Raw genomic sequence first — 21,639 nt, 5'->3', positions numbered from 1 at the left:
AGATCTTAGTTCTTGATACATATTACTACTTCCAGGATGGATAGATAGCTTAGAAAGGTGAGCTTCATCCATGAGTTTATTCCTAAGCTCTCGATCCTTGGGAACCACAAGACGGTCGTCAAACCACAACATGCCCTGTTCATCCACTTTAAAGTGTGGAGACGACTTTTCTTTTATTTTCTCTTTGATGTGGAATATCCCCTTGTCGGTTTTCTAGCCTTCTATTATCTTACTCTCCAAAGAGCAACTAATATGAATACTATGTAACACAGCAGGATGCATTAGATCAAACCCATCTTCAAGTAATGGCTGCACATTTAAGTAATGTGACTTTCTGCTCAAAGCATCTACCACTACATTGGCCTTTCCAGGATGATATTGCACATTCAAGTTGTAATCCTTGATCAATTCCAACCATCTGCGCTGTCTCATGTTTAGCTCTGGTTGGGTAAAGATATACTTAAGACTCTTGTGATCTGTGAAAATGTTGCACACATTACCAAGTAGGTAATGTCTCCAAATTTTTAGGGCGTGCACAACTGTAGCAAGTTCAAGATCATGTGTTGGATAGTTGACCTCGTGCTTTCTCAATTGACGTGAGGCATAGGCAATGACTCTCCTTTCTTGTATAAGAACATAGCCTAATCCAGTTTTCGATGTGTCGCAAAACACATCAAATGGTTTCTCGATATCTGGTTGTGCGAGAACAGGAGCAGTGGTCAACAGTTTCCGCAAAGTGTGGAAAGCTGCTTCACACTCCTCTATCCACACAAACTTGTGATCCTTCTGTAGGAGACTTGTCATCGGTTTGGCAATCTTCGAAAAGTCTGGTATAAAGTGACGGTAATAACCCGCTAGTCCTAAGAAACTTCTAATCTCAGGAACTGTGGTCGGTGCTTTCCAATTCATAACTTCTTGCACCTTACTTGGATCGACTGAAACCCCATTCTCTGACAGAATATGACCAAGGAAAGGAACTTCCTTCAACCAGAATTCGCATTTGCTAAACTTAGCATACAGTTGATGATCCCTAAGTCTGGTCAAGACAGTTCTCAGATGCTCTTCATGATCTTTCTCGTTCTCGGAGTACACCAGAATGTTATCGATGAACACTACCACAAACTTATCCAATTCTGGCATAAAAACTGTATTCATCAAAAACATAAAGTATGCAGGAGCATTTGTCAAGCCAAAGGACATGACAAGATACTCATACAACCCGTATCTGGTGGAAAATGCAGTTTTCGGTATATCATGTGGCCTAATCTTGATCTGATGATAACCGGATCTCAAATCTATTTTTGAGAACACCTTGGCCTTGGATAATTAGTCAAATAGAACATCAATATGAGGCAAGGGATACTTATTCTTGATGGTCACAGCGTTGAGTGGCCTATAATCTACGCACATTCTCAACGTGCCCTCTTTCTTCTTTTTCACAAACAAGGCGAGACATCCCCATTCAGACTTGCTTGGCCGAATAAACCCCTTTTTTGATAAATCTTCTAATTGCTTCTTCAGCTCAGCTAACTCATCTGGAGGCATCCGATAGGGTCTCCTTGAAATCGGAGCTATTCTGGGGACTAACTCAATTCCAAACTCAATCTCCCTATCCGGCGGAAGACCAGGTAGCTCATCCGGGAATACATCCGGAAATTCACACACTATCGGAATTTGATGAATAGGAATGACTGACATAGCACATGTAACACTTATAAGGTCTGTTCTTCGAGGCAATGGTACTTGGAAAGTACCCTCACCCAGGGGATCCTTAAGGGTAAGTACTCGACTTCCAGTATTTATGACTGCTTCCCAATCCTTCATCCAATTCATCCCTATAATGATATCCAAAACTAATCTAGGCATAACTATCAAGTTTACTCGAAACTTCCTACTACCTAATTCAAAGGTTGCCCCTCGAACCATCCGGTTGGTCAAAATATCAGCCCCTGCTGAACTTATACGGTACCCATAACCCAATTCTATGCATAGTTGTTCATGTTTCTGTGCAAATGCTTAACTCATAAAAGAATGCGATGATCCAGAATCAAATAGAACAACTGCAGGGTTTTCGTTAACAGGAAACTTACCAGCAGTGATGGGCTCTCCCTCAGGAATTTCATCCACAGTCGTACTATGCACTCTAGCATTATAAGTCTGCTGCTTCTTCTTGGGCGGGTACGGACAAAACCTCAAAAAATGGCCGGGTTGATCACAGTTATAGCAGGGTCCTCTCACTGTCCCAGCAGATCCCACAGCTCCCTTGGAACTGCCTTGTACCATAGTTGCGGCTGCTTTGTTGGGCTGTACTGCCATCTTGTATGGCTTCTGAGGTCCATGGAAATTCTGACTTCTTTGCTGAGGTGGCCTGAACCTAGCGCCCGATGTCGATGGGCGATATGGAGGATGACCTCCCATAGGTGCTCTAGCTTGGGAAGGACCACCTTCAAGGGCTCTCTTGCGTGTCTTGGCTGTGGTGCTGGCGTTATTATTCTTCTCTTGCTTCAGACAGTCGCTGATGAAGTCATTGAATCTGACGCGGTTGTTGGTACCAACATGCTTCATCATTTTTAGATTGAGTCCCCTCTTGAAACTGGCTATTCTTTTAGCATTTGTGTCAACCATGTTGGGAGCATAGCGACACAAGTTGTTGAAGGCATGTAGATATTGCGTCACGATCTTGGTGCCCTGGTTCAACGCTAGAAACTCTCCCAACTTCATCTCGGTCAGCCCGGGTGGAATATAGACTCCACGGAAGGCCTCAGTAAACTCTCTCCAAGAAATCTGAGCATTTGGAGGGAAGGTGGTGCGATGGTGCTTCCATCACATTCCCGCTGGTCCTTGCAACTGAAGTGCAGCATACTCCGTTTTCAACACCTCAGTCATCCTCAACACACGGAATTTATCTTCCATCGTATTGATCCATTCCTCAGCATCGAGTGGCTCTGTTACTTCCTTGAATACTGGCGGCCTGGTGTCCATGAAATCTTTGAAGCTGCTGTATTGGTTCACTCCCATGCCACCACCTTGATTGTTACCACATTGAACGTTGTTGGCGATGGTGCGCAGAAAATCCTCCATGTTCTTCTGAGATTGTTCCACGTTGCGCTGACTCCTGAGCAACTGTGCGAGGAACATCTCGGGGGTAAATGGGGGAGGAGGTGGCAAATGCAGTTCATAGAGAGGTTCATTATTGTTGCCGTGGTTTCCACCACCACCACCACCATCGGTCCCTGCACCGTTAGCACCGGTCTCAGTGGCCTCATACGTGGTTCGGCGAGTGTTTGTCATCTGCATATTTCAGCAATAAGTAATGATTGAGTGAAGCTGTAATAATTACGAGTGAAGGAAAAATTATGCCGTACTGAATTTACTGGAGAGAATAAATTCATACAATAAAACAGAGGCACAACAATCGCATCCCAATTAAAACAACAACACTTAATCAAATTACTTCAACGGCAAACATCGCGTCCATACAATCAAATTGCCAGCATACATACACTGGACTTTTTATGCGTTCAGATATCGCATTCGAAATCAAGTTCCAACCACATGCCAAGTCTCATACGTTCGAAGCAACATACAATAGGTTACATGCCAACAAAAGAAAGGTCATTGCGACAGGACCTAGATACTAGCGCAAGGCAACTAGTCTACTCCTCGGGGCCATCGTCGGGATCAGAGACGTCACCATCGCCCCTAGGTGAAACTATAGGCTCATCCTCGTTGTCGTCGTCGATATCCATGCCAGCGACGTCTGGTGGAGCATATGGGCCAACCCCATTATAGAGCATGTGAAACTCCTCGTGCAGGTTGCCGTTGTATTCCTCTAGCTCATCGACCCTCTACAATAGAAGGTCCCTCTCGTCCCAGGCTTCATTCCTTTCCTGAACCAACTGTCCAATCATGCGGTCTGCATTGTTATTGGCTTGAGTCAACGTATGCACCCATTGCATAGCTCTATCGCCTCTCTCAACCGCCTGATCTCGCTGTAAGTTCATATCAGCCAACTGCTCCTGCAAACTAGTTATAGCACATGCCTGTCTCTTCTTCTGCTTTCTCCCCTTGAGCTTATCCTAACCACATAGGCCAGTCAAAGTCCAGTAGGTACTCTCGAGACCCTCATATGCTCTAATGGCGGCGAACATAGCACTCATTGCGTGGTTGTCGCTAGCCTGTCCCTCAGCTGGACCTCTGACCAATGCACTTCCCTGAGGCTGAACCCAAATGGCATCACGAGGATCATTCCTAGGAAAAGTGCCAGCTAGAGCTGTTGCAAGCTCACTGGGAAATCTGCTCATAATGTCCCTGATGACACAGAAGGCTGCTCCCTCTGCACCCTCAGCTGGAGTGCGACCCTCAAACTCCAAATGCCAACCATCCCAATCTGGAGCATCACCGAGAGCAGGAACCGTGATCTCCACCACTGCGAGTCCATTCTCTGCTAACTGGCTCTCATTCCAAGAGTACACCGGCTCTTGACCCTCTGGGTACCCCACATCATGGAGCACTCTCCAAAGCAAGGTCAGCATGCCAAACTCGCTCAAGAAGGTGTCCGTGGTGCGGTGCTCCCTCAGGGCCAACGGACGTCGAGGTGCTCTGATACTAGCTGTAACAGAACCGACCAATTATACGAAATTAAGTAAGAAAATCATCCGCCAGAGCAGACGATTTAGCAAACTTAAGCCCGTATAATCCGGTAGTCCGTGAAATCATGAAGGATTTGAAACCAACTTCCATTCCAGCCAAGATCGTAATAAGTTTAGCGGTCACCATCACATATTACATAAAAGTTCGCAATCTCAGATACATCAGAGTTTCAATATAGTTATTACAAAACATGTTCGAATAAAAGTAGCGGAAGCCATTTATTCAAACCACACACACACTCACGCGGAGTTCAAATATAGTGCCAGCGAATGATCATCTCCAACAAAAGCATTAGACGAGACGTAAGGAATGACCATGCCCATGGTCCTAAGCATCACCCATCACAGGATAAAGGCAGTTGATACAATAGCCGTAATACATCTACCCATCTACAACAAGTGGGAATAAAACCCTGAGTACGAGAAGGTACTCAGCTAGACTTACCCAACATAACCGAAAATAAGTGACACCAAGGATTATGAAGGGCTTTATAGTAGGGTAGCTGACTCATTTGCAAAAGAAGCATTTTTAGCATTCAAGACCCTTTTTAAAAGCATTATTGTCAAGTTAATTGTTATTAACCAGTCGACTAGATTTGCACCTATACTAGAGCAAACACATGATTAAGCAGATAATGATAACCAATGATCATTAAACAACTTCCATACTGTCATATTCACTATAACTGTCCAAGTGTTCTATAAACATTTACTACGATGAAGTAACTCAAGTCAAGTGCTCACTATCCAGGAGCAATGGCGATTCGAATCGATTCCTAACCAGCTGGTGATTTATTCCTTATACAAACCTCACTCATCCGCTAAAGTGAGATATTGATCACCGAGTCAACTATCCAGGAATCTCGAGTTTGCCAGAAACCACATGCACCCGGGGGCCGACCGACTGCACTTTGGTCTTATCATCTCGCCCCCGTGTCCTACCACACCTGCTCTGGCACAGTGCGCTGTGGGCAATCTACTCGGCCTGAATAATCTCCCAGCTTCGCGGTCGGAAGGTACTTTATCCGCCCAGCTAAATGTAAGGCATGCGTTCAACATGACTCAAGGCCCAACAACGGTCGGTCCTTAATCGACACAGACGGAAACACTATAGTCCAAAACTCTGCAAGTCTCCGTCCGGTCTCAATTTCATTTAACACTTAGTTATACCATGACTTCATAGTCATCCAAGCAGATCCAGGTAACCACCTATAGCTCGTAGGTGACAGAAAATCACTCGACTTCTACCGGTCTAAGCTAGCTAAGCATTGACTCGACTGCGGATACCCGGATAACAAGGATATAGTATAACAAAGGTAGACAAGGTATAATGCAGCAACGGTTGCAAACAACTTCTGAACGTAATGCATCAATTAAAGTAAAGCATTGAATTAATAATTGCAAACCGGGAGAAAAATGCTCCGAGGCTTGCCTCTCTCGAAGGAGCTCGGACGGTGATCGGGGCACTCCGGAAGTTCCTCAACGTCCTCCTCGTCGGCTTCTGGCACTTCCTGCGGCTGCACCTCGAACTGCTCCTCGGGCTCCTCGGGTATGACGATTGAGTTCTCAGTTTGCGATCCTATATGATGCAATGTGCGTAAGTGCTTATGCAATGAGTGCATCGGATGAGATGAATACAATGGATATTTTTGAATGCAAGGTAGTCAACATCATCCAAGAAAATATACTACAAGCACATGTCATCTACTGCATTCTCTTCTACTACTAATATGTTAAGTCAACATATCTTATTAAATGCTTCAAAGATACACCAAAGCTTCACTAATTTCTTAATCACACATAAAGCAACACTTAATTAAACCCTAATTAATAATAGGTTTGAATAGCAACCTCTATTTTTCTTGCTTAGAAAAATCTTAGAAAATTACCATAGCACATTACTACCCTAAGTAGTCTATTATCAGATTTTCATGGTATTTGAATGAGTGGATTAGCCTACACAAAAATAACAAGCTATGGCAAGATTATGAACATAAAAAATACTTTGAACTGTGAAAAGTGTCAAACAACAGAGTTAGTATTTTTCCTAGGTTCTTCATAGCATACAATGACTATACAAAAATTATCACATGCATATTTTATACAAAGTTTGCTCTCTAGCTAAAATAACAAAAATCAGCCATTAAAGGTACTTGAACTACACCTCAAAATTTTCCCACAACACATGCATGAAACATATTTTTTCTAGGAAGTACAAGACATAAGAAGATTAACAAACTTGGAATCATATTTTTCTGAAGCCTATAGATTTTTCTACATATTTTTTAAGTTATCAGCAATATACATGATTAAATAAAATTCTACAGCAAAGTATCTCAAAAATGACATGCAATAATTTTCCCAAGTAGATCTGATGATAAGTAACCTAAACAAATTTATTTCAACTATTTTGGAGCAAATTTGAGTACCAAACATTTTCCAAACCATTTCTATTTTCAAATAATAAAGAAAAATGAAAAACAAATCATTCAATCGCTATTGGGCTAGCCTGCTGGAAGCACTCGGCCCACGGCCACATTTGGCCTACGTGGCCCGAGTGGAGGGGAAGGGGGAGACGGCCCGGCAGGGCGTCGGCCCACGGCCTTTCGGCCTGGCTCGGCTGAGGCAGAGGCCACGCCGGCGCTACGACGTCGCGGCGGCGCAGCTCGGCCACGAGGCCAGCGGCCATTGCCGGCTATGACAGGGCGAGTTAGCGGGAGCATGAGGTTCGCGAGAAGATGGTGAAGGCGGGAAGGTAGCTAGGCAGGGTTGAAGAAGAGGAGGAAGGTGACTTCCATGGCGACCGAGCACGGTGGCGCCATGGCTGACGGTGGCAAGGCTCGAGACGTCACTACCTGAGCTCAGCAGGTGGCACAGGTGTGAGCATGACGTGACGGAGAGCGAGGCAGAGCTACGGGCGCATGATCGCTGGCCGCGGTGGAGAAGGCACTGTGGATTTCGCCGGTGGGTGCGGTGGCGCGGCGAGGAGGAGAGCGAGTACGCACGGTGCTTGCGGAGAGGAGAAGCAGCGCGGGAGTGAGCGAGCGAGCGCACCGGCTTCGGCAGGAATAGGCGGGCGCGTGGGCGCGGGCGTAGGCCGGCGGCGACGCGCGACGGCATCGACGGCGCATGGCCGCCACACGGTGGGCAAGCTCTGCCGCGGTCGGGCGTGGCGCGGCGCGTCAGTGGGCAGGCGCGCGTGGAGGCAGGCCAGGCGCGGCACTGGGCTGGGCCAAGGCGAGGCGCGCGGCGCGGCGATAGGCTGGCTGGGCCAGCTTGGCCGTGGGCCAGAAGCGATGCGGCGGCCCACGAAGGAGAAAAGGCCCTTTTTCATTTGTATTTTCAAGGAATTTTTAAATGCCAACTTTCAAATATTATTTTGAGCAAGGAAATGACATCTTTTGAAAATGTACCAAAAATGAAAGTTGATTAGAATTTAATTCTCTACAACTTTGTTTTTATGACCAAAGCCAAATTCTTTCTAGATTTTGAATTGTAAAATCAAAGTCCATGTTTAACTCAAAACCCTAATTTTTGGGAAATTACTTTGGAAGCAAAATTTTGAATTAATTTGAATACAAACCTTGCTCCAAAAATTGAACTAAACATTTCTAGATGATTTACCATGATAGCCAAACATGTTTTACTAACCGAGCAAGCAAAATCAGGGCAAAACAATTCTAACAAAGGTATGCAACATTTAGGTTTCATAACATGTTTCATATGTTTCGAAACAGTGTTTCAGCTGTTATTTACATGGTTAGGCATGTATGATTAGGATGCATGAGATGTATGATTTGCAGTGCCTAAATGCAGGCATAACACCGGGGTGTTACAATCAAGCAGTACAAAGATGCTAGATGAGTAACCCCACAAGAAGCCTTGTGGAGGATATACGGGTTTGATTTGAGTGATAGGTACCCTTCTGTTTTGTCCTTATAGCTACATCTTCCAGACATGCACATGGTGTTATTTCATCGGTGCCAGGAGATTCGACGAGTGCTTGATCGTCCAGGTGCTGACAAGTCAATGCTTACAGCGTACTTTGAGAAGAACAGGATAGATGAGACAGCTCAAGGTATATTGTATTAGGACTTTCTTGAGTTTTATACATGGCAAGCACAGGGCAAAGTTTGGCAAAATAGGATATGTCATGATACATTATGATAGATTGGAAGAATCGTGTCTACCAATCCAGCCAAAGGGGAGCGTTACTATCTTAGGGTTCTCCTGAACCGCGTGGCAGGTGCAACCTCCTTTGAGTGTCTAAGGACCATGGATGGCAAAATCCTACCAACCTTCTGTGAAGCTACAGAAAGAAGGGGCTTAATCGAAGAGGACAACACGTTGAACGAGAGTCTCGCTGAGACAACCATGTGGATGATGCCATATGCGCTGCGAAGGCTCTTTGAGACAATATTGGTATTTTGTGAGCCTAGTGATGTGTTTGGACTATGGGAGAAACACAAGGAGGCAATGTTAGAGGACTATAGGTGCAATAATCAATCCACCTTCATGGTGGAGCAGATGGTCCTCATGGATATTCAAAAATTGCTACAATCAATGCAAAAGGATATAAAGATGTACCCACTTCCTGATATCGATGACACATATGACGCCTCTCATGATATTCCTAGAGAGATTTTTGAGGAGGCTAGCATTGAGGCTAACGAGGATGATGTGTCTCTATTAGACACCCTTAATGAGGAGCAACGGGCTGCATACAATGAGATCATGTCCTCGATTGATACTAAGGATGGGGGTCTCTTCTTTGTGGATGGTCCTGGTGGGACCGGAAAGACTTATCTATATAGAGCACTTCTCGCTACTATACGTAGTCAAAAAAAGATTGCTATGGCAACAACTACATCTGGTATCGCAACCTCAATAATGCCTGGTGGTAGAACCACCCACTCACGCTTCAAGATTCCCCTCACCATTGATAATGGCCCCTTTTGCACCTTCACGAAACAGAGCGGTACTACCAAGCTGCTTCGAGCATCATCTCTCATTATTTGGGACGAGGCTAGCATGACAAAGAGGCAGTCCGTCGAGGCGCTGGACAACAGTCTCTGTGATAATGGACGACCGGAGCTGTCATTCGGTGGGAAGACCGTGGTGTTCGGTGGAGATTTTGGACAGGTTCTTCTCGTTGTTCGGAGAGGGTCGAGGGCTCAGGTGGTTGGTGCCTTGCTGCGTATGTCATACCTTTATGATTCCATGCGACATCTAAAATTGGTGCGCAACATGAGTGAAAGCATCTAGGCCCTTAGTTGGGTTTCAGTGATTAATGACAATACATGATTACTATGACTAACGTGTGTTTTGCAGAGGCAATTAAGTTAGGTCATGGTAATGGAGATCGATTGGGCTATCATGGTGGTCATGCCCATACAATGGATATCATTTTAGTTTTCAAAGGATGAATGACAAGGTTAAGGATGGACTAGTTCTAAGTGTCGATTAGAGTTGAAGAGACACTTAAAGTAGTTTAGGACTTTATTTTTTCTTTGGCCATACTATTAAGGGGGGCATGGACGGGTAGCTTGACATAAGTGAGTCTAGTGGGTTAGGTGTGGTGTACACTTGCTAATCCTAGCACTAGGTAGCTCCTAAAAAGCCCTTAGATTCATTGGAGCAAATTTCATTCACGTACGTTCGAAAGTTGGAAGTGAATGGAGGGTCAAATACTGACCGGATGCTGGCTCCGGTGTGACTGAACGCTGGCTCAGGGTCCGATCAGTTCATTTGACCAAAGTGTTTTTGTCTGGTACGACCGGACGCTGAGAGGTCAAGTGACCGGACGCTGAGGGTCAGTGTCCGGTCGACTCCAGTAAGGTTCCAGAGAGGGAAAATCTCGACCGGACACGTCCGGTCACACTGTAAACACTGGAGTTCGGGGTGAACTGACCGGCGCGTCCAGTCACCCTGCAGAGGCACATAACGGTTCGTTTTTTCAGCCCATGTTATAAATACTTCCTCTATTCATGTGTGGGGGTACTTTTGCTCATTTAAACAGCTGAGAAACATCTTTGAGAGTGCCAAGAAGAGCAAGGTCCTAGTGAGGTGATTGAGATTTGAGAATTTCAAAGAGAGCCCTCATTAGTGAGATTAAGAGTAGCAAAGTGCGCATCCACCCTTCTCATTAGGCTTGTCGTGGTTAAATGAGAGTTTCTGCTTGTTACTCTTGGTGATCGCCATCACCTAGATGGCTTGATGGTGATTGTGAGATTGGTGATCATCCGGCGGTGTTTGTGGATGACCCAACTTAAGTTGTGAGCGGTTGTGAGAGTATATTAAAAATTGTTGTTGGGATGAACGATGGAAGTTATAATGAAAGTTATCATGAGGATATTAAAAAATGTAGTCACATGATGATTTGAACATGCCTACTTTTGTTCCTGTTTCACCTTTTCTGTACTACAGCCTGCTCTAGGCTCCGTTCGTTTCGCTGAAAAAACAAATCGAAATACTGTTTCGGCTGATTTATTGTGAGAGAAAAATATTGTTCCGACTGAAAAAACAAGCTGAAAAAGATATATTATAAGATAAGAGAACAGAGCCTAAATAAAACTTTGCATTCTAATTTGTTATTTAGATGTATATATGAGGTATATATGAGGCGCTCTTAAGCACATTAGCTGCTTAGAAACAAAAATATATTTTGAATTTATGGTTTTGTTCTAACTTAACTTTTTAATTTAATTGTTCTAACTTAACAGTGCGGGCACATAAATGCATGTAGTCGCGGAACTCATGGATGGCTTGAGATGGAAGGAATGCCTGCAAGAACAAGGCACTAGAGTTTTTATCTTGTTTGCTTGATCGTTTCTGTGACTTATAAGTCGGTTGATGCTGTTTTGTTGTAAGAGAAAAATACTATATCATAACTGATAAGTATAGTTGATACGATCAAACGAACAGGTACTTACCATGAAAGGAACCTGTTGATTTATAGGGAAAAGGCATGACCAAAGGCATTTTAGGGAGCAAGGCCTTTGGAAAGACGGGAAGCAAATCCTAGAGGGCCCGATCTTTCCCATGACAAAAAAGAGTTTGCTTGGACCTGTTCGGCTGATATGTCGGTTAAAACTGTTTTATTGTGAGAAAAAAATACTATAGATTTTAGTTGATAAGCCGGCTGATAAGTTTAAACAAATAGGCCCTCGACACATGCACTCACAATCTCAAAACACATGCACTCACACTCCTAGGGCTCCATTCGTTTGTCTTGTAATCTATACTTTTTAGATTATTTTTTAGTTAAAATAATATTTATCTTTCATAACAAATCAGTTAAAACAGTATTTAACAAACTTATTTTTTCAAACGAACAGGGCAGTCCTTCCGTTTCTAACAGGTTCCTCCCAAAGGCTCCAGGCCTTTCCTCTTCATTGCTATTCCTTCCATCAGAAGCCATCCACGGGTAACTTTTAACTTACAAAGTTACAGAGTTACTGCAACTGCAGGTGTACTAGGAAACAGAATTCTCACTCGGTCACCCCTTGAGAGCTCCACCGCGTGGCCAAGTGTTACGCCTGGTCTCATTTGTCTTTTCATATCCCATCAGCTGTTTTTTTTCCGCGGTTTCTATTTCTTTATCGGCCCGGTTTAGTTTAAAAAAATTTCACCCCAAACTATCACATTGAATTTTATGGTACATAAAGTATTAAATATAGACGAAAAAAACTAATTACATAACTTGGTTGGAAATCACGAGACGAATATTTTAAGACTAATTAGTCCATGATTAGCCATAAATGCTACAGTAACTAACATGCGCTAATGATGAACTAATTAGGTTTAATAAATTCGTCTCGCAGTTTCTAGGTGAGCTATGTAATTAGTTTTTTTATTAGTATCCGAAAACCTCTTCTAATATTTTCGAAACATCTGATGTAATATTAAAAAATTTTATTTCGCGAACTAAACACAGCGCAGTTACCGGTTAAATTTTTGGGGGCATCGTATCGGATGCGACGTTGAGTCCAGATGTTCGAATATTAATAAAAAAAATAAAAACATAATCCATATATTACCATAGCACTTTATTATTAAATAAGAACTAATTAGGTTTAAAAGATTTATCTCTCAAATTAATCGTAATCTATACAATTAATTATTTTTAATCTATATTTAATACTTCGTATCTAACATTCAATGCGTCAGAGCTTAAAATTTCGCTGTGGAAACTAAGGTGGTGTTTGGATCCGGTGACTAAAATTTAGGAGGTGTGTCGAGAGATTGTTGTATGAGATATTTGGATATTAATAAAAAAAATAAATTACATAATCCGTCAGTACTTCACGAGAAGAATTTTTTAAACATAATTAATCTGTCATTAGCATATGTTTACTGTAGCACTATATTGTCAAATCATGAACTAATTAGGATTAAAAGATTCGTCTTGTAAATTAGTCGTAAGCTATGCAATTAGTTTTATAATTAGTCTATATTTAATACTCCATATATGTGTCTAAATATTCGATGGACAGCGACTAAAATTTAAAAGGTCCACCTAAACACCACCTAAACAAGGCCTTGTTATTATCCGTGCCAGGTTCAAGATGGCAACGGGTACGTACCCGATGGGTACTGGCCACCCGTACCCACACCCGCCAGATCAAAATCTTACCCGTCGGGTTACCCGTACCCGTAGGCGGGTAGAAAATTCATTCCATACCCGCACCCGATAGGTAATTATTACCCGACAATATACCCGAGTTCACACACCAAAATATAATAGCTTCCAGCAAAACAAATCAACAATAGAGCAGCAAAACAGAAATATGGGCTGGTGGAGTGGAGTGAGGATGAGGATTAGGGTTTAAGGGAGTTCTGGAATATATATACTCATATGCTTATATTGGCCAAATATGGACTATATGCTTATATAAGCTAAAATTGCAGAGGTTGGATATTATTTATGCGGGTTTTTTTTTACCCGCAGGTATGCGGGTATGGGTAGTATACACCCACATCCGTATCTGCATACCCGATGGGTATAAGAATTCGTCCAATAATATATCCGCGGGTGCAAAATGTCTTCTATACCCGCCTCTTTATCAGGTAAAAACCGTCGGGTACTCGGATTTCGGGTACCCGTTGCCATCTTGATGCCAGGTTCTTCTCCCTCGTCACCCGCTCTTTCGTTTCCCTTTCAGCACGTCACGGCACGGCACTTGCCAGGAAACGAGGAGATGGGCAGAGCTCGCTGCTGCACAATGGCCAGCAGACCCTGAGCGCCAAGAAGTCAAGGAACCAGGCTCCACCCAGCCGCGTCTGCATAGTCAAGCAAGAACCAGAAGAGCGAGAGGAAGGAAAGGTGAGCCCCGTCGTCAGAGGCACGGGTGCTGTGGCGGTGGAGGAAGCCATGGATGAGCCGCAGGTCAAGCTGTCGTTCCCAGTGTCCTTGTTCCACTGCCGTGCTTGCGTCCGCCCCCTCAGACCTCCAACCTTCAGGGTGAGCTCCATCTTTTGCTATGCTATGCTACTACCGATGTTCCTCGAGAGTCGAGCCGAGACAGATGATGGATGCTGCAAAGCTCTGTGTGCGACTGCGAGCAAAATCTTGTGTCTTCGTCTTGTCGCCTTTACGATCTTCTTGCCATGGTTTCTGTGTGCTCGCAGTGCGCGGCCGGGGACTTGGTGTGCGGCGCCTGCCGCGGCATCCACGGCCAGGCGTGCGACCGCGCGGCCACCGTCGTGGCCAGCCCCGACGTGGACGTCTACGTGCGCAGCGCCAGGCTGCCGTGCACCAACGCGGAGTTCGGCTGCGAGAGCTTCCCCGTCTACTACCAGGCCGCCGACCACGAGCGCGCGTGCCACTGGGCGCCCTGCCGCTGCCCGGACCCCGCCTGCGACGCGTCCACCTCGCCAGCGAGGCTGCTCGCCCACTTCGCGGACCACCACTCGTGGCCCGTCACCGGCGTCAGCTACGCGAAGCCGCACCGGATCGCGCTGCCGCGTCCGCCGCGGGGCCTGCACTTCCTCGTCGCCAAGAAGGACCACGGGCGCGTGTTCCTCGTCTCCACGTCCGCGCTCGGCGCCGCGTCCGCGGTGGCGGCGTCGCTGGTGTGCGTGCGGGCGAACGGCGACGACGCGGCGGGGGCGGTGCCCCGGTTCAGGTGCACGCTCTGGGTGGAGGACGCGCGCAGCGGCGGCGGGGACGTCGCGAGGGTCACGTTCAAGGTGGCGAGCAGCGACCTGTCTGGTGGGTACGTGGCGGCGGCGGAGCAGGGCATGTTCTTGGCCGTGCCGCCGGGGCTGCTGCGCGACGCGCGCGGAGCCGGAGACGGAGAGATGCCCGACCTCATGGTCCGGATTGACATTGACAAGGCTGCTTGAGCTGCCCGTTGTGTAGTTGCGTGAGGTACTGACGTTACTGTACGAACTAGAGGCCACAAGTGTGCTAGGTGCTGTAGATGTACGTACAGTAGTCTTGAAAAAAAAAGGGGCAGGCACCTTTTCCAAATCACGACCTGGTGTGTCCTGAGATCAGCTCCGAGAAATCATCCGAGTTTTTGATGATTCTGCATTCTTGAGTTTTTCTGTTAACCAGCGTTCCTGAGCTTGGGAATGCATTTACCAGTACTGACTGCCAGTGCCTACTGGAGCTTTGTTCAAGCCTATGCCTAGCTTGCTACAGTTGCTGCAGACTTTAGGTGGTGTTCGTATGGAGTCGTAAAGTTTTGGTGCGTATCATCGGATGTTACAGGGTTGTCCGCATTGGCCCGTTCGTTTCGTTGAAGAAACACCGTTCCGGTTTACCGTGAGAAAAAACATGGTTTCGGTTGAAAAATTAAGCTGAAAATGACGGATTATAAGAGATGCGAACAGGGCCATTGAGTGTTCAAATACTAATAAAAAAAAATAAATTACAGAATCCTTCAGTAAACCACGAGACGAATCTATTAAACCTAACTAATTTATCATTAGTATATGTATGTATTGTAGCACTTTATTATCAAATCATGGATTAATCAGGTTTAAAAGATTTGTCTCACAAAGTAGTCGTAATATGTGTAATTAGTTATTTTTAGTCTATATTTAGGGGGTGTTTGGTTGCCCCTCCTAAATTTTAATAGCTGTCCCATCGAATGTTTGGACACATACATGGAGTATTAAATATAGACTAATTACAAAACTAATTGCATAGTTTGCGACTAATTTGCGATACGAATCTTTTAAACATAATTAGTCCATGATTTGACATGTTTTGCTACAGTAAACATGTGCTAATGACAGGTTAATTAGGCTTTAAAAATTTGTCTCGTGAAGTACTGACGGATTATGTAATTTGTTATTTTATTAGTATTCGAACATCCCATGCAATATCTTCTCGACACACCTCGTAAATTTTAGTAGCTAGATCCAAACATTCTCTTAATATTCTATGTATGTATCAAACATTCGATGTGATATGATGTAAAGTTTTAACGACCTAACAAGGGCTTACTCCAGTGCTCATCTGTCATCTACTGCGGTGGTTCCTCTTGAATGAAGAAAGAAGAAGCGGGCCCGAAACAGTTTGCTCTTGGGCCTATTTAGTTTCCAAAATTTTTTACGTAGTATCCATCACATCGAATTTTGTGACGTATGCATGGAGTACTAAATATAGATGAAAAAAAACTAATTGCACAGTTGGGTAAGAAATCGCGAGACGAAACTTTCGAACCTAATTAGTCCATAATTAAACACTAATTATCAAATATAAACGAAAGTGCTACAGTATCCAACCCCAAAAATTTTTGCATCTAAACGCGCCCTTGGAGCAACTACGAGCAGACCATGCGCTGCAGGCCGGTCATCGTTTCAATCTTTGTTCCCTTTTAACCGCGTGTTTTTAAGGGATAAAATGGTCCTGTTTTCTCCTTATTCGAAAGGACGAAGGGGAATGAGATGGATAATACTCAGGCTTCCATCCTAAAAAAACATCCGTCAGCGTGATGAGGCCTCGTGCGCCAGGTGTCCCTCCACGTTGGAAACCGATAGACTCACATTTTCGCCTCCAGCTCCCTTGCCAGCTGCCACCGCGGTTTGGACGCTGCTCGGTGCCTGCTCCAGTGAGGATTCCGTTGACCGACAATGCGAGATCGGCTTCAGCACGTCCCCTCCTGCTTTGGGTGTCGTGGGGGTTCTGCTCTGGAGACTGTGGCTGTCAAGAAACACACTCGTGTTTGAAGGTCAGCGCGATAATTCGTTTGATTATAAACCGTACTTTTTCAATAAATAAATAATATTTTTCTCTTAAAATAAATTAGTCAACAGTGTCTTTAGTAATGGTTTATCGAACGATACAAATGTCGTGGACGTCATCAGGCTCACAGTGCGGGACCTGGGCTTGTGGAGCTGCCGATACAAGAGTCTGGTTCAAGACTGATTTTCTTTGTTTTTTCTATCTCTTCTCCAATTTTGGGCCTCCGCTGATGTCGTGTAATTTTAGAGATACAAATGTTATGTGTATTTTCAACGCATGCACGCCGACGACGAGCAACAGCCATGACTCCATGAGCAGGTGTGCCGCGGCGCCGCCATCTACTCGCCGTGCGTGGAGGTGGACGCCTTCGTGCGCGACGCCAAGCAGCCCTGCGTGTACGAGGAGTTCGGGTGCAAGAGCTCCGTGGTCTACTTCGAGGCGGCGGACCACCAGCGCGCGTGCCAGTGGGCGGCCTGCTCGTGCCCGGACCCCGGCTGCGGCTTCTTCAGCTCGCCGGCGAGGCTGGCCGACCACTTCGCCGGCGCGCACTCCTGGCCCGTCATGGAGGTGAGCTACGGGAAGCCGCTCAGGGTCGCCCTGCCGCCGCCGCAGGGCTGGCACGTCCTGGTGGGCGAGGAGGGCCGGCGCTTGTTCCTGGTGTCTGCGTGCACGCTCGGCGCGGCCGCCGCGGTGTCGCTGGTGTGTGTGAGGGCCAACGGCGACGCGGTGGAGGGGGCGCCCCAGTTCAAGTGCAAGCTCTGGGCGGGGGCCGCCAGCAGCAAGGATAGCGTGGCGATGATGATGTCCATGGTGCGGAGCAGCAGCATATCCGGCGCCGGTGGTGTGTTCTCGGCCGCCGACCAGGGCATGTTCCTCGCGATGCCACCGGAGATCCTGGACGACGCGTCCGTCGGCGAGGCTCCCGTCCTCATGGTTCGCATCGACAGAACAGGCGCTGCTGCCAAGTCGACCACGCTGCCACCGAGGAGCTCTAGCTCTAGGAGGCTGCTGACCTGCAGTGATGGCTAAGGATGCTACCGTGGCTGCCATGACTGCTTGGAACACAATGATGCATGGCAAATGCAAGGGAGACGAGCCCTTGGCAGCTTGTGACTGTTTTCTGGGGAGATTTGGCCTGTGATTCAGTGATTGTTGTTAACCTTGATGTTAGCATACCGGGTTTGGTATTCAAGAAATTCATTAGGCTATAAGGATTAAGTGGATCATCATAGGAAAAGAGAATGGCAACCTAGAGGAATTAATAAAATGCCTCTCCGTCAGAGCTTTTATCGTCCAATCATTTCTTCAAAAATCAATCTACCATTTAGACCTTGGCCTTGTTTAGTTGGCGAAATTTTTTAGGAAATGATACTGCAGCACTTTCGTTGTTATTTGGCAATTAGTGTCCAATCATAGTCTAATTAGGCTTAAAAGATTCGCCTCGTGAATTTCGTCTAAACTGTGTAATTAGTTTTATTTTTTATTTATATTTAATGCTTCATGCATGCGTCCAAAAATTTGATGTGACGGAGAATCTTAAAAAATTTTGCAAAATTTTAGAAACTAAACAGGCACCTTGTTTAGTTTTTCCCCTAAAGTTTATTCCCTATCACATCGGATATTTGGACGTATAAATGGAGTATTAAATATATACTAAAAAATAACTAATTGCACAGATTACGACTAATTTGCGAGATGAATTTTTAAGCATAATTATTCTATGATTTGACACCATGGTGCTACAGTAAATGTGTGCTAATGACGGATTAATTAGGCTTAATAAATTATTCTCGTGTATTACTGGGGACTTCTGTAATTTATTTTATTATTACTATCCAAACACTCACATGTGACACCCCCATGTATCATCCCTAAATTTTACTTCTGAATTTAAACACCACCTTAAATATCTGGTCGTTTTTGCCGTGCGGAGAGCCATCACGGTCCTTCAGGTTTGGTTGGTTTTGCTGAGTTGTACAAAGTAGACTTATGGGTCAGGTTCATGCTCTTTTAAGGGATATTTGGATTGGTACCATTGCAATTCTTCTAACTTTGAGATGTACCATTACAATTCGCGAAATCTGAAATATACCATTGCAACTCTACGTTTCGTTGAACCATACCATTGTCTACGTATGCTAGCAGCTTGGGCCCATTCTCAGACATACGAGTACCATACGTATTTTAGTATGGACATTTCTGCCCCTGACTCCATCCTGATAGACCCTCTGCGATCTGGCCAGTGGACCGATCCCTTTTCTCCATCTCGCGATTTTTCTCCTTCATGGTCCGTACAGCACGCGCGACGGCCGGTCGCCGCCTCGCCCCATCGCCCTGTGCCGCCGCAAAGAGGACACCGGTCGCCGCCCTCGCCCCATCGTCCTGTGCCTCGGAGTCCAGCTCTTATCGGGCACCAAGGAGCCGGGGCCGGGCCAAGGTGCTGGCGCTGCCAAAGGGCGCGTCCGGCGGCCATGGCTGACTCGACGGAGGATGCCAGTGAGGAGAGGTATGGATCTCGATCCTCTGCTTCTATGTCTTCAATCCATGCATGGTTGCAAAGTGGGTAGAGGAATTGCGCTGCGCTGACCCTAGTGTTTTTTGTCGATTTTTTCCTGCTAGGGTTCGATTGTTGACCCTAGACAGTTGGCCATTCAAAATCGCAGATGTTGATGCATTTGCTGCCCTAGAGCCTCTGTGTGTGTTGCCTCCTGATTCACAGCCAAATATGAATGAGAACCATAATCCAAATCATGTTGAGCAGCCTACTACTCCTGTTAGCCCTGCTGCCAATCCTATTGCTGAGCTAGATGAAGGAGCAGAGCATCCTTCTGTTACTGAAATAGAGCCTAACAGAGAGCCAGACATGTTTGATAACAAGGAGGAGTATGTGGGCATCGATGATGAGTCAATGTACATGCCAGTACCTCCTCATCAGAACACTAACAATACATAGGCTACTAACCACACTCCTCCAGCACCATGTTTCAATGCTGATGCAACTGTTGGTGGTCCTGCTCAAGGAGGTGATCCTCTTGAGGCAGAGGTTGATGATGCAGATCCACTCGAGGTCCATGTGATACATGATCCAGAGAATCCCAACATTGTCAAGGGAGCGCAGTTTCCTGATATTGTTGCATTCAGAAAGGCAATCAGGCATTATGCAGTGAAGAAAGGCTTTGTGTTTGCTGATCTACAAACTGATCCAACAAGGTTTATTGCCAAGTGTAAAGCAGAGGGGTGTCCTTGGCGCATCCATGCTTCTAGGATTTTTTACGGCAAGACAATAGAGGTAAAACTGCCAGTAGTATTGGTGTATGATTTCTTATTTATGCAATTGACACCATATTTCTTATTTGTATAACTGACGACATGCTGCTCTTGTTTGTGTAGATCAAAAGACTACCTTTCGATCATGACTGTCCTAGCACCAAATTCCAAGAAGGAAAGACAGCCACCCAAGGTTGGTGTGTAGATAGGTTGGCAGATTGGCTCAAGAAGAATCCAACCAAGCGTGCATCTGACTGCAGGGACAAGTTGGAGACTGACTTTGGCATCAAACTGAAGTACTCCAAAGCCTGGTCAGGTATGAAGGTAGCAATGGACAAGATACATGGGAAATATGAGGAGAGCTTTCAATTGCTTTTTAATTGGGCTTTTCAAATTAAGCAAGTTTCTTCTGGTAGCATAGTGGAGATAGATTTGGAGAAGATTGAAGACAAATACAGGTTTAGGAGGATGTTTGTCGCTTTTAGACCATGTGTTGACAGATTTTTGGCCAGGTGCAGACCTTTCATTGGTGTAGATGCTTCATACTTGCATGGTAAATATAAAGGTCAATTAGCTTCAGCTACTGGTGTGGATGGACACAATTGGTTGTACCATATAGCTTATGCTTTTTTTGAGTCAGAAACTGAAGACAACTGGAAATGGTTTCTGCAGCAGCTGCGTAAGGCTATAGGAGATGTGCCAAATCTGGTTATATGTACAGATGCATGCAAAGGATTGGAGACTACAGTGGGGGCTGTTTTCCAAGAAGCTGAGAATAGGGAGTGCATGAGGCACTTGTATCAAAACTTTTTGAAGAAATATTCTGGTGATGTGATCACTGAACACTTGTACCCTGCAGCTAAAAGCTACACATTTGGTATGTGGTAGTGGCATATGAAGAAAATTTTTGAGTTTGAACCAAGGACCATTGATTACCTTGAGCAGCACCACAATAGGATATGGCGAAGGAGTGCCTTCTTAGAGAACAGCAAGTGTGACTACTTGACAAATAATGTTTCAGAGAGCTTCAATGCATAGATAAAGTTTAAAGGATTGCTATTGCATGAATTGGTTGATAGAATCAGAGAACTCATAATGGAGACAAGATACAGAAGGAAGATGGTTGGTATGCAGTGGGCTGATGGAATACTCCCTAATGTGATTAAGGACCTAAACTTGATCAGCAATAATGTTAAAGTGGTGAAGGTAGCAGTTTGTGATGTTGATGTTGCTGAAGTAACCATCTTGGATGATTGGCATAATCATAGGGGGGGAACAGTTGACCTCTAGAACCACAATTGCTCCTGTAGATAGTGGCAAGTGATAGGGAAGCCATGCAAACATGCTTTGGCATGGATTCTGTCAAACAGAGGGCTGAGAATTGAAGATTATGTCCATAAATACTACTCAGTTGCTAGGTTCAAGACAACCTATGCGGACAGAATTGAACCTATCCTAGATAGGTCTCAGTGGCCAGTTGTAGACCTAGGATTCAAAGTGTATCCACCCTTGCTAGGAAGA

The 21,639-nt window shown here is 45.2% G+C and overlaps 1 protein-coding gene across 1 annotated transcript; it reads left to right on the top strand.

Annotated features, from left to right (window-relative positions):
- Positions 1-16,739: 16,739 nt before the first annotated feature.
- LOC136460359 (putative E3 ubiquitin-protein ligase SINA-like 6) lies at positions 16,740-17,880 on the top strand. The gene is made up of 2 exons (XM_066460091.1): positions 16,740-16,829; positions 17,170-17,880. Exons 1-2 carry the CDS (start codon positions 16,740-16,742, stop codon positions 17,878-17,880), a joined length of 801 nt encoding a protein of 266 aa, XP_066316188.1.
- The last annotated feature ends 3,759 nt before the right edge of the window (positions 17,881-21,639 follow it).

This window comes from Miscanthus floridulus, chromosome 6 (genome assembly GCF_019320115.1).
Source record: "Miscanthus floridulus cultivar M001 chromosome 6, ASM1932011v1, whole genome shotgun sequence".
NCBI lineage: Eukaryota > Viridiplantae > Streptophyta > Magnoliopsida > Poales > Poaceae > Miscanthus > Miscanthus floridulus.
The sequence above is the reverse complement of the archived record's forward strand: the minus strand, read 5'-3'. Positions and strand labels throughout refer to the sequence as shown.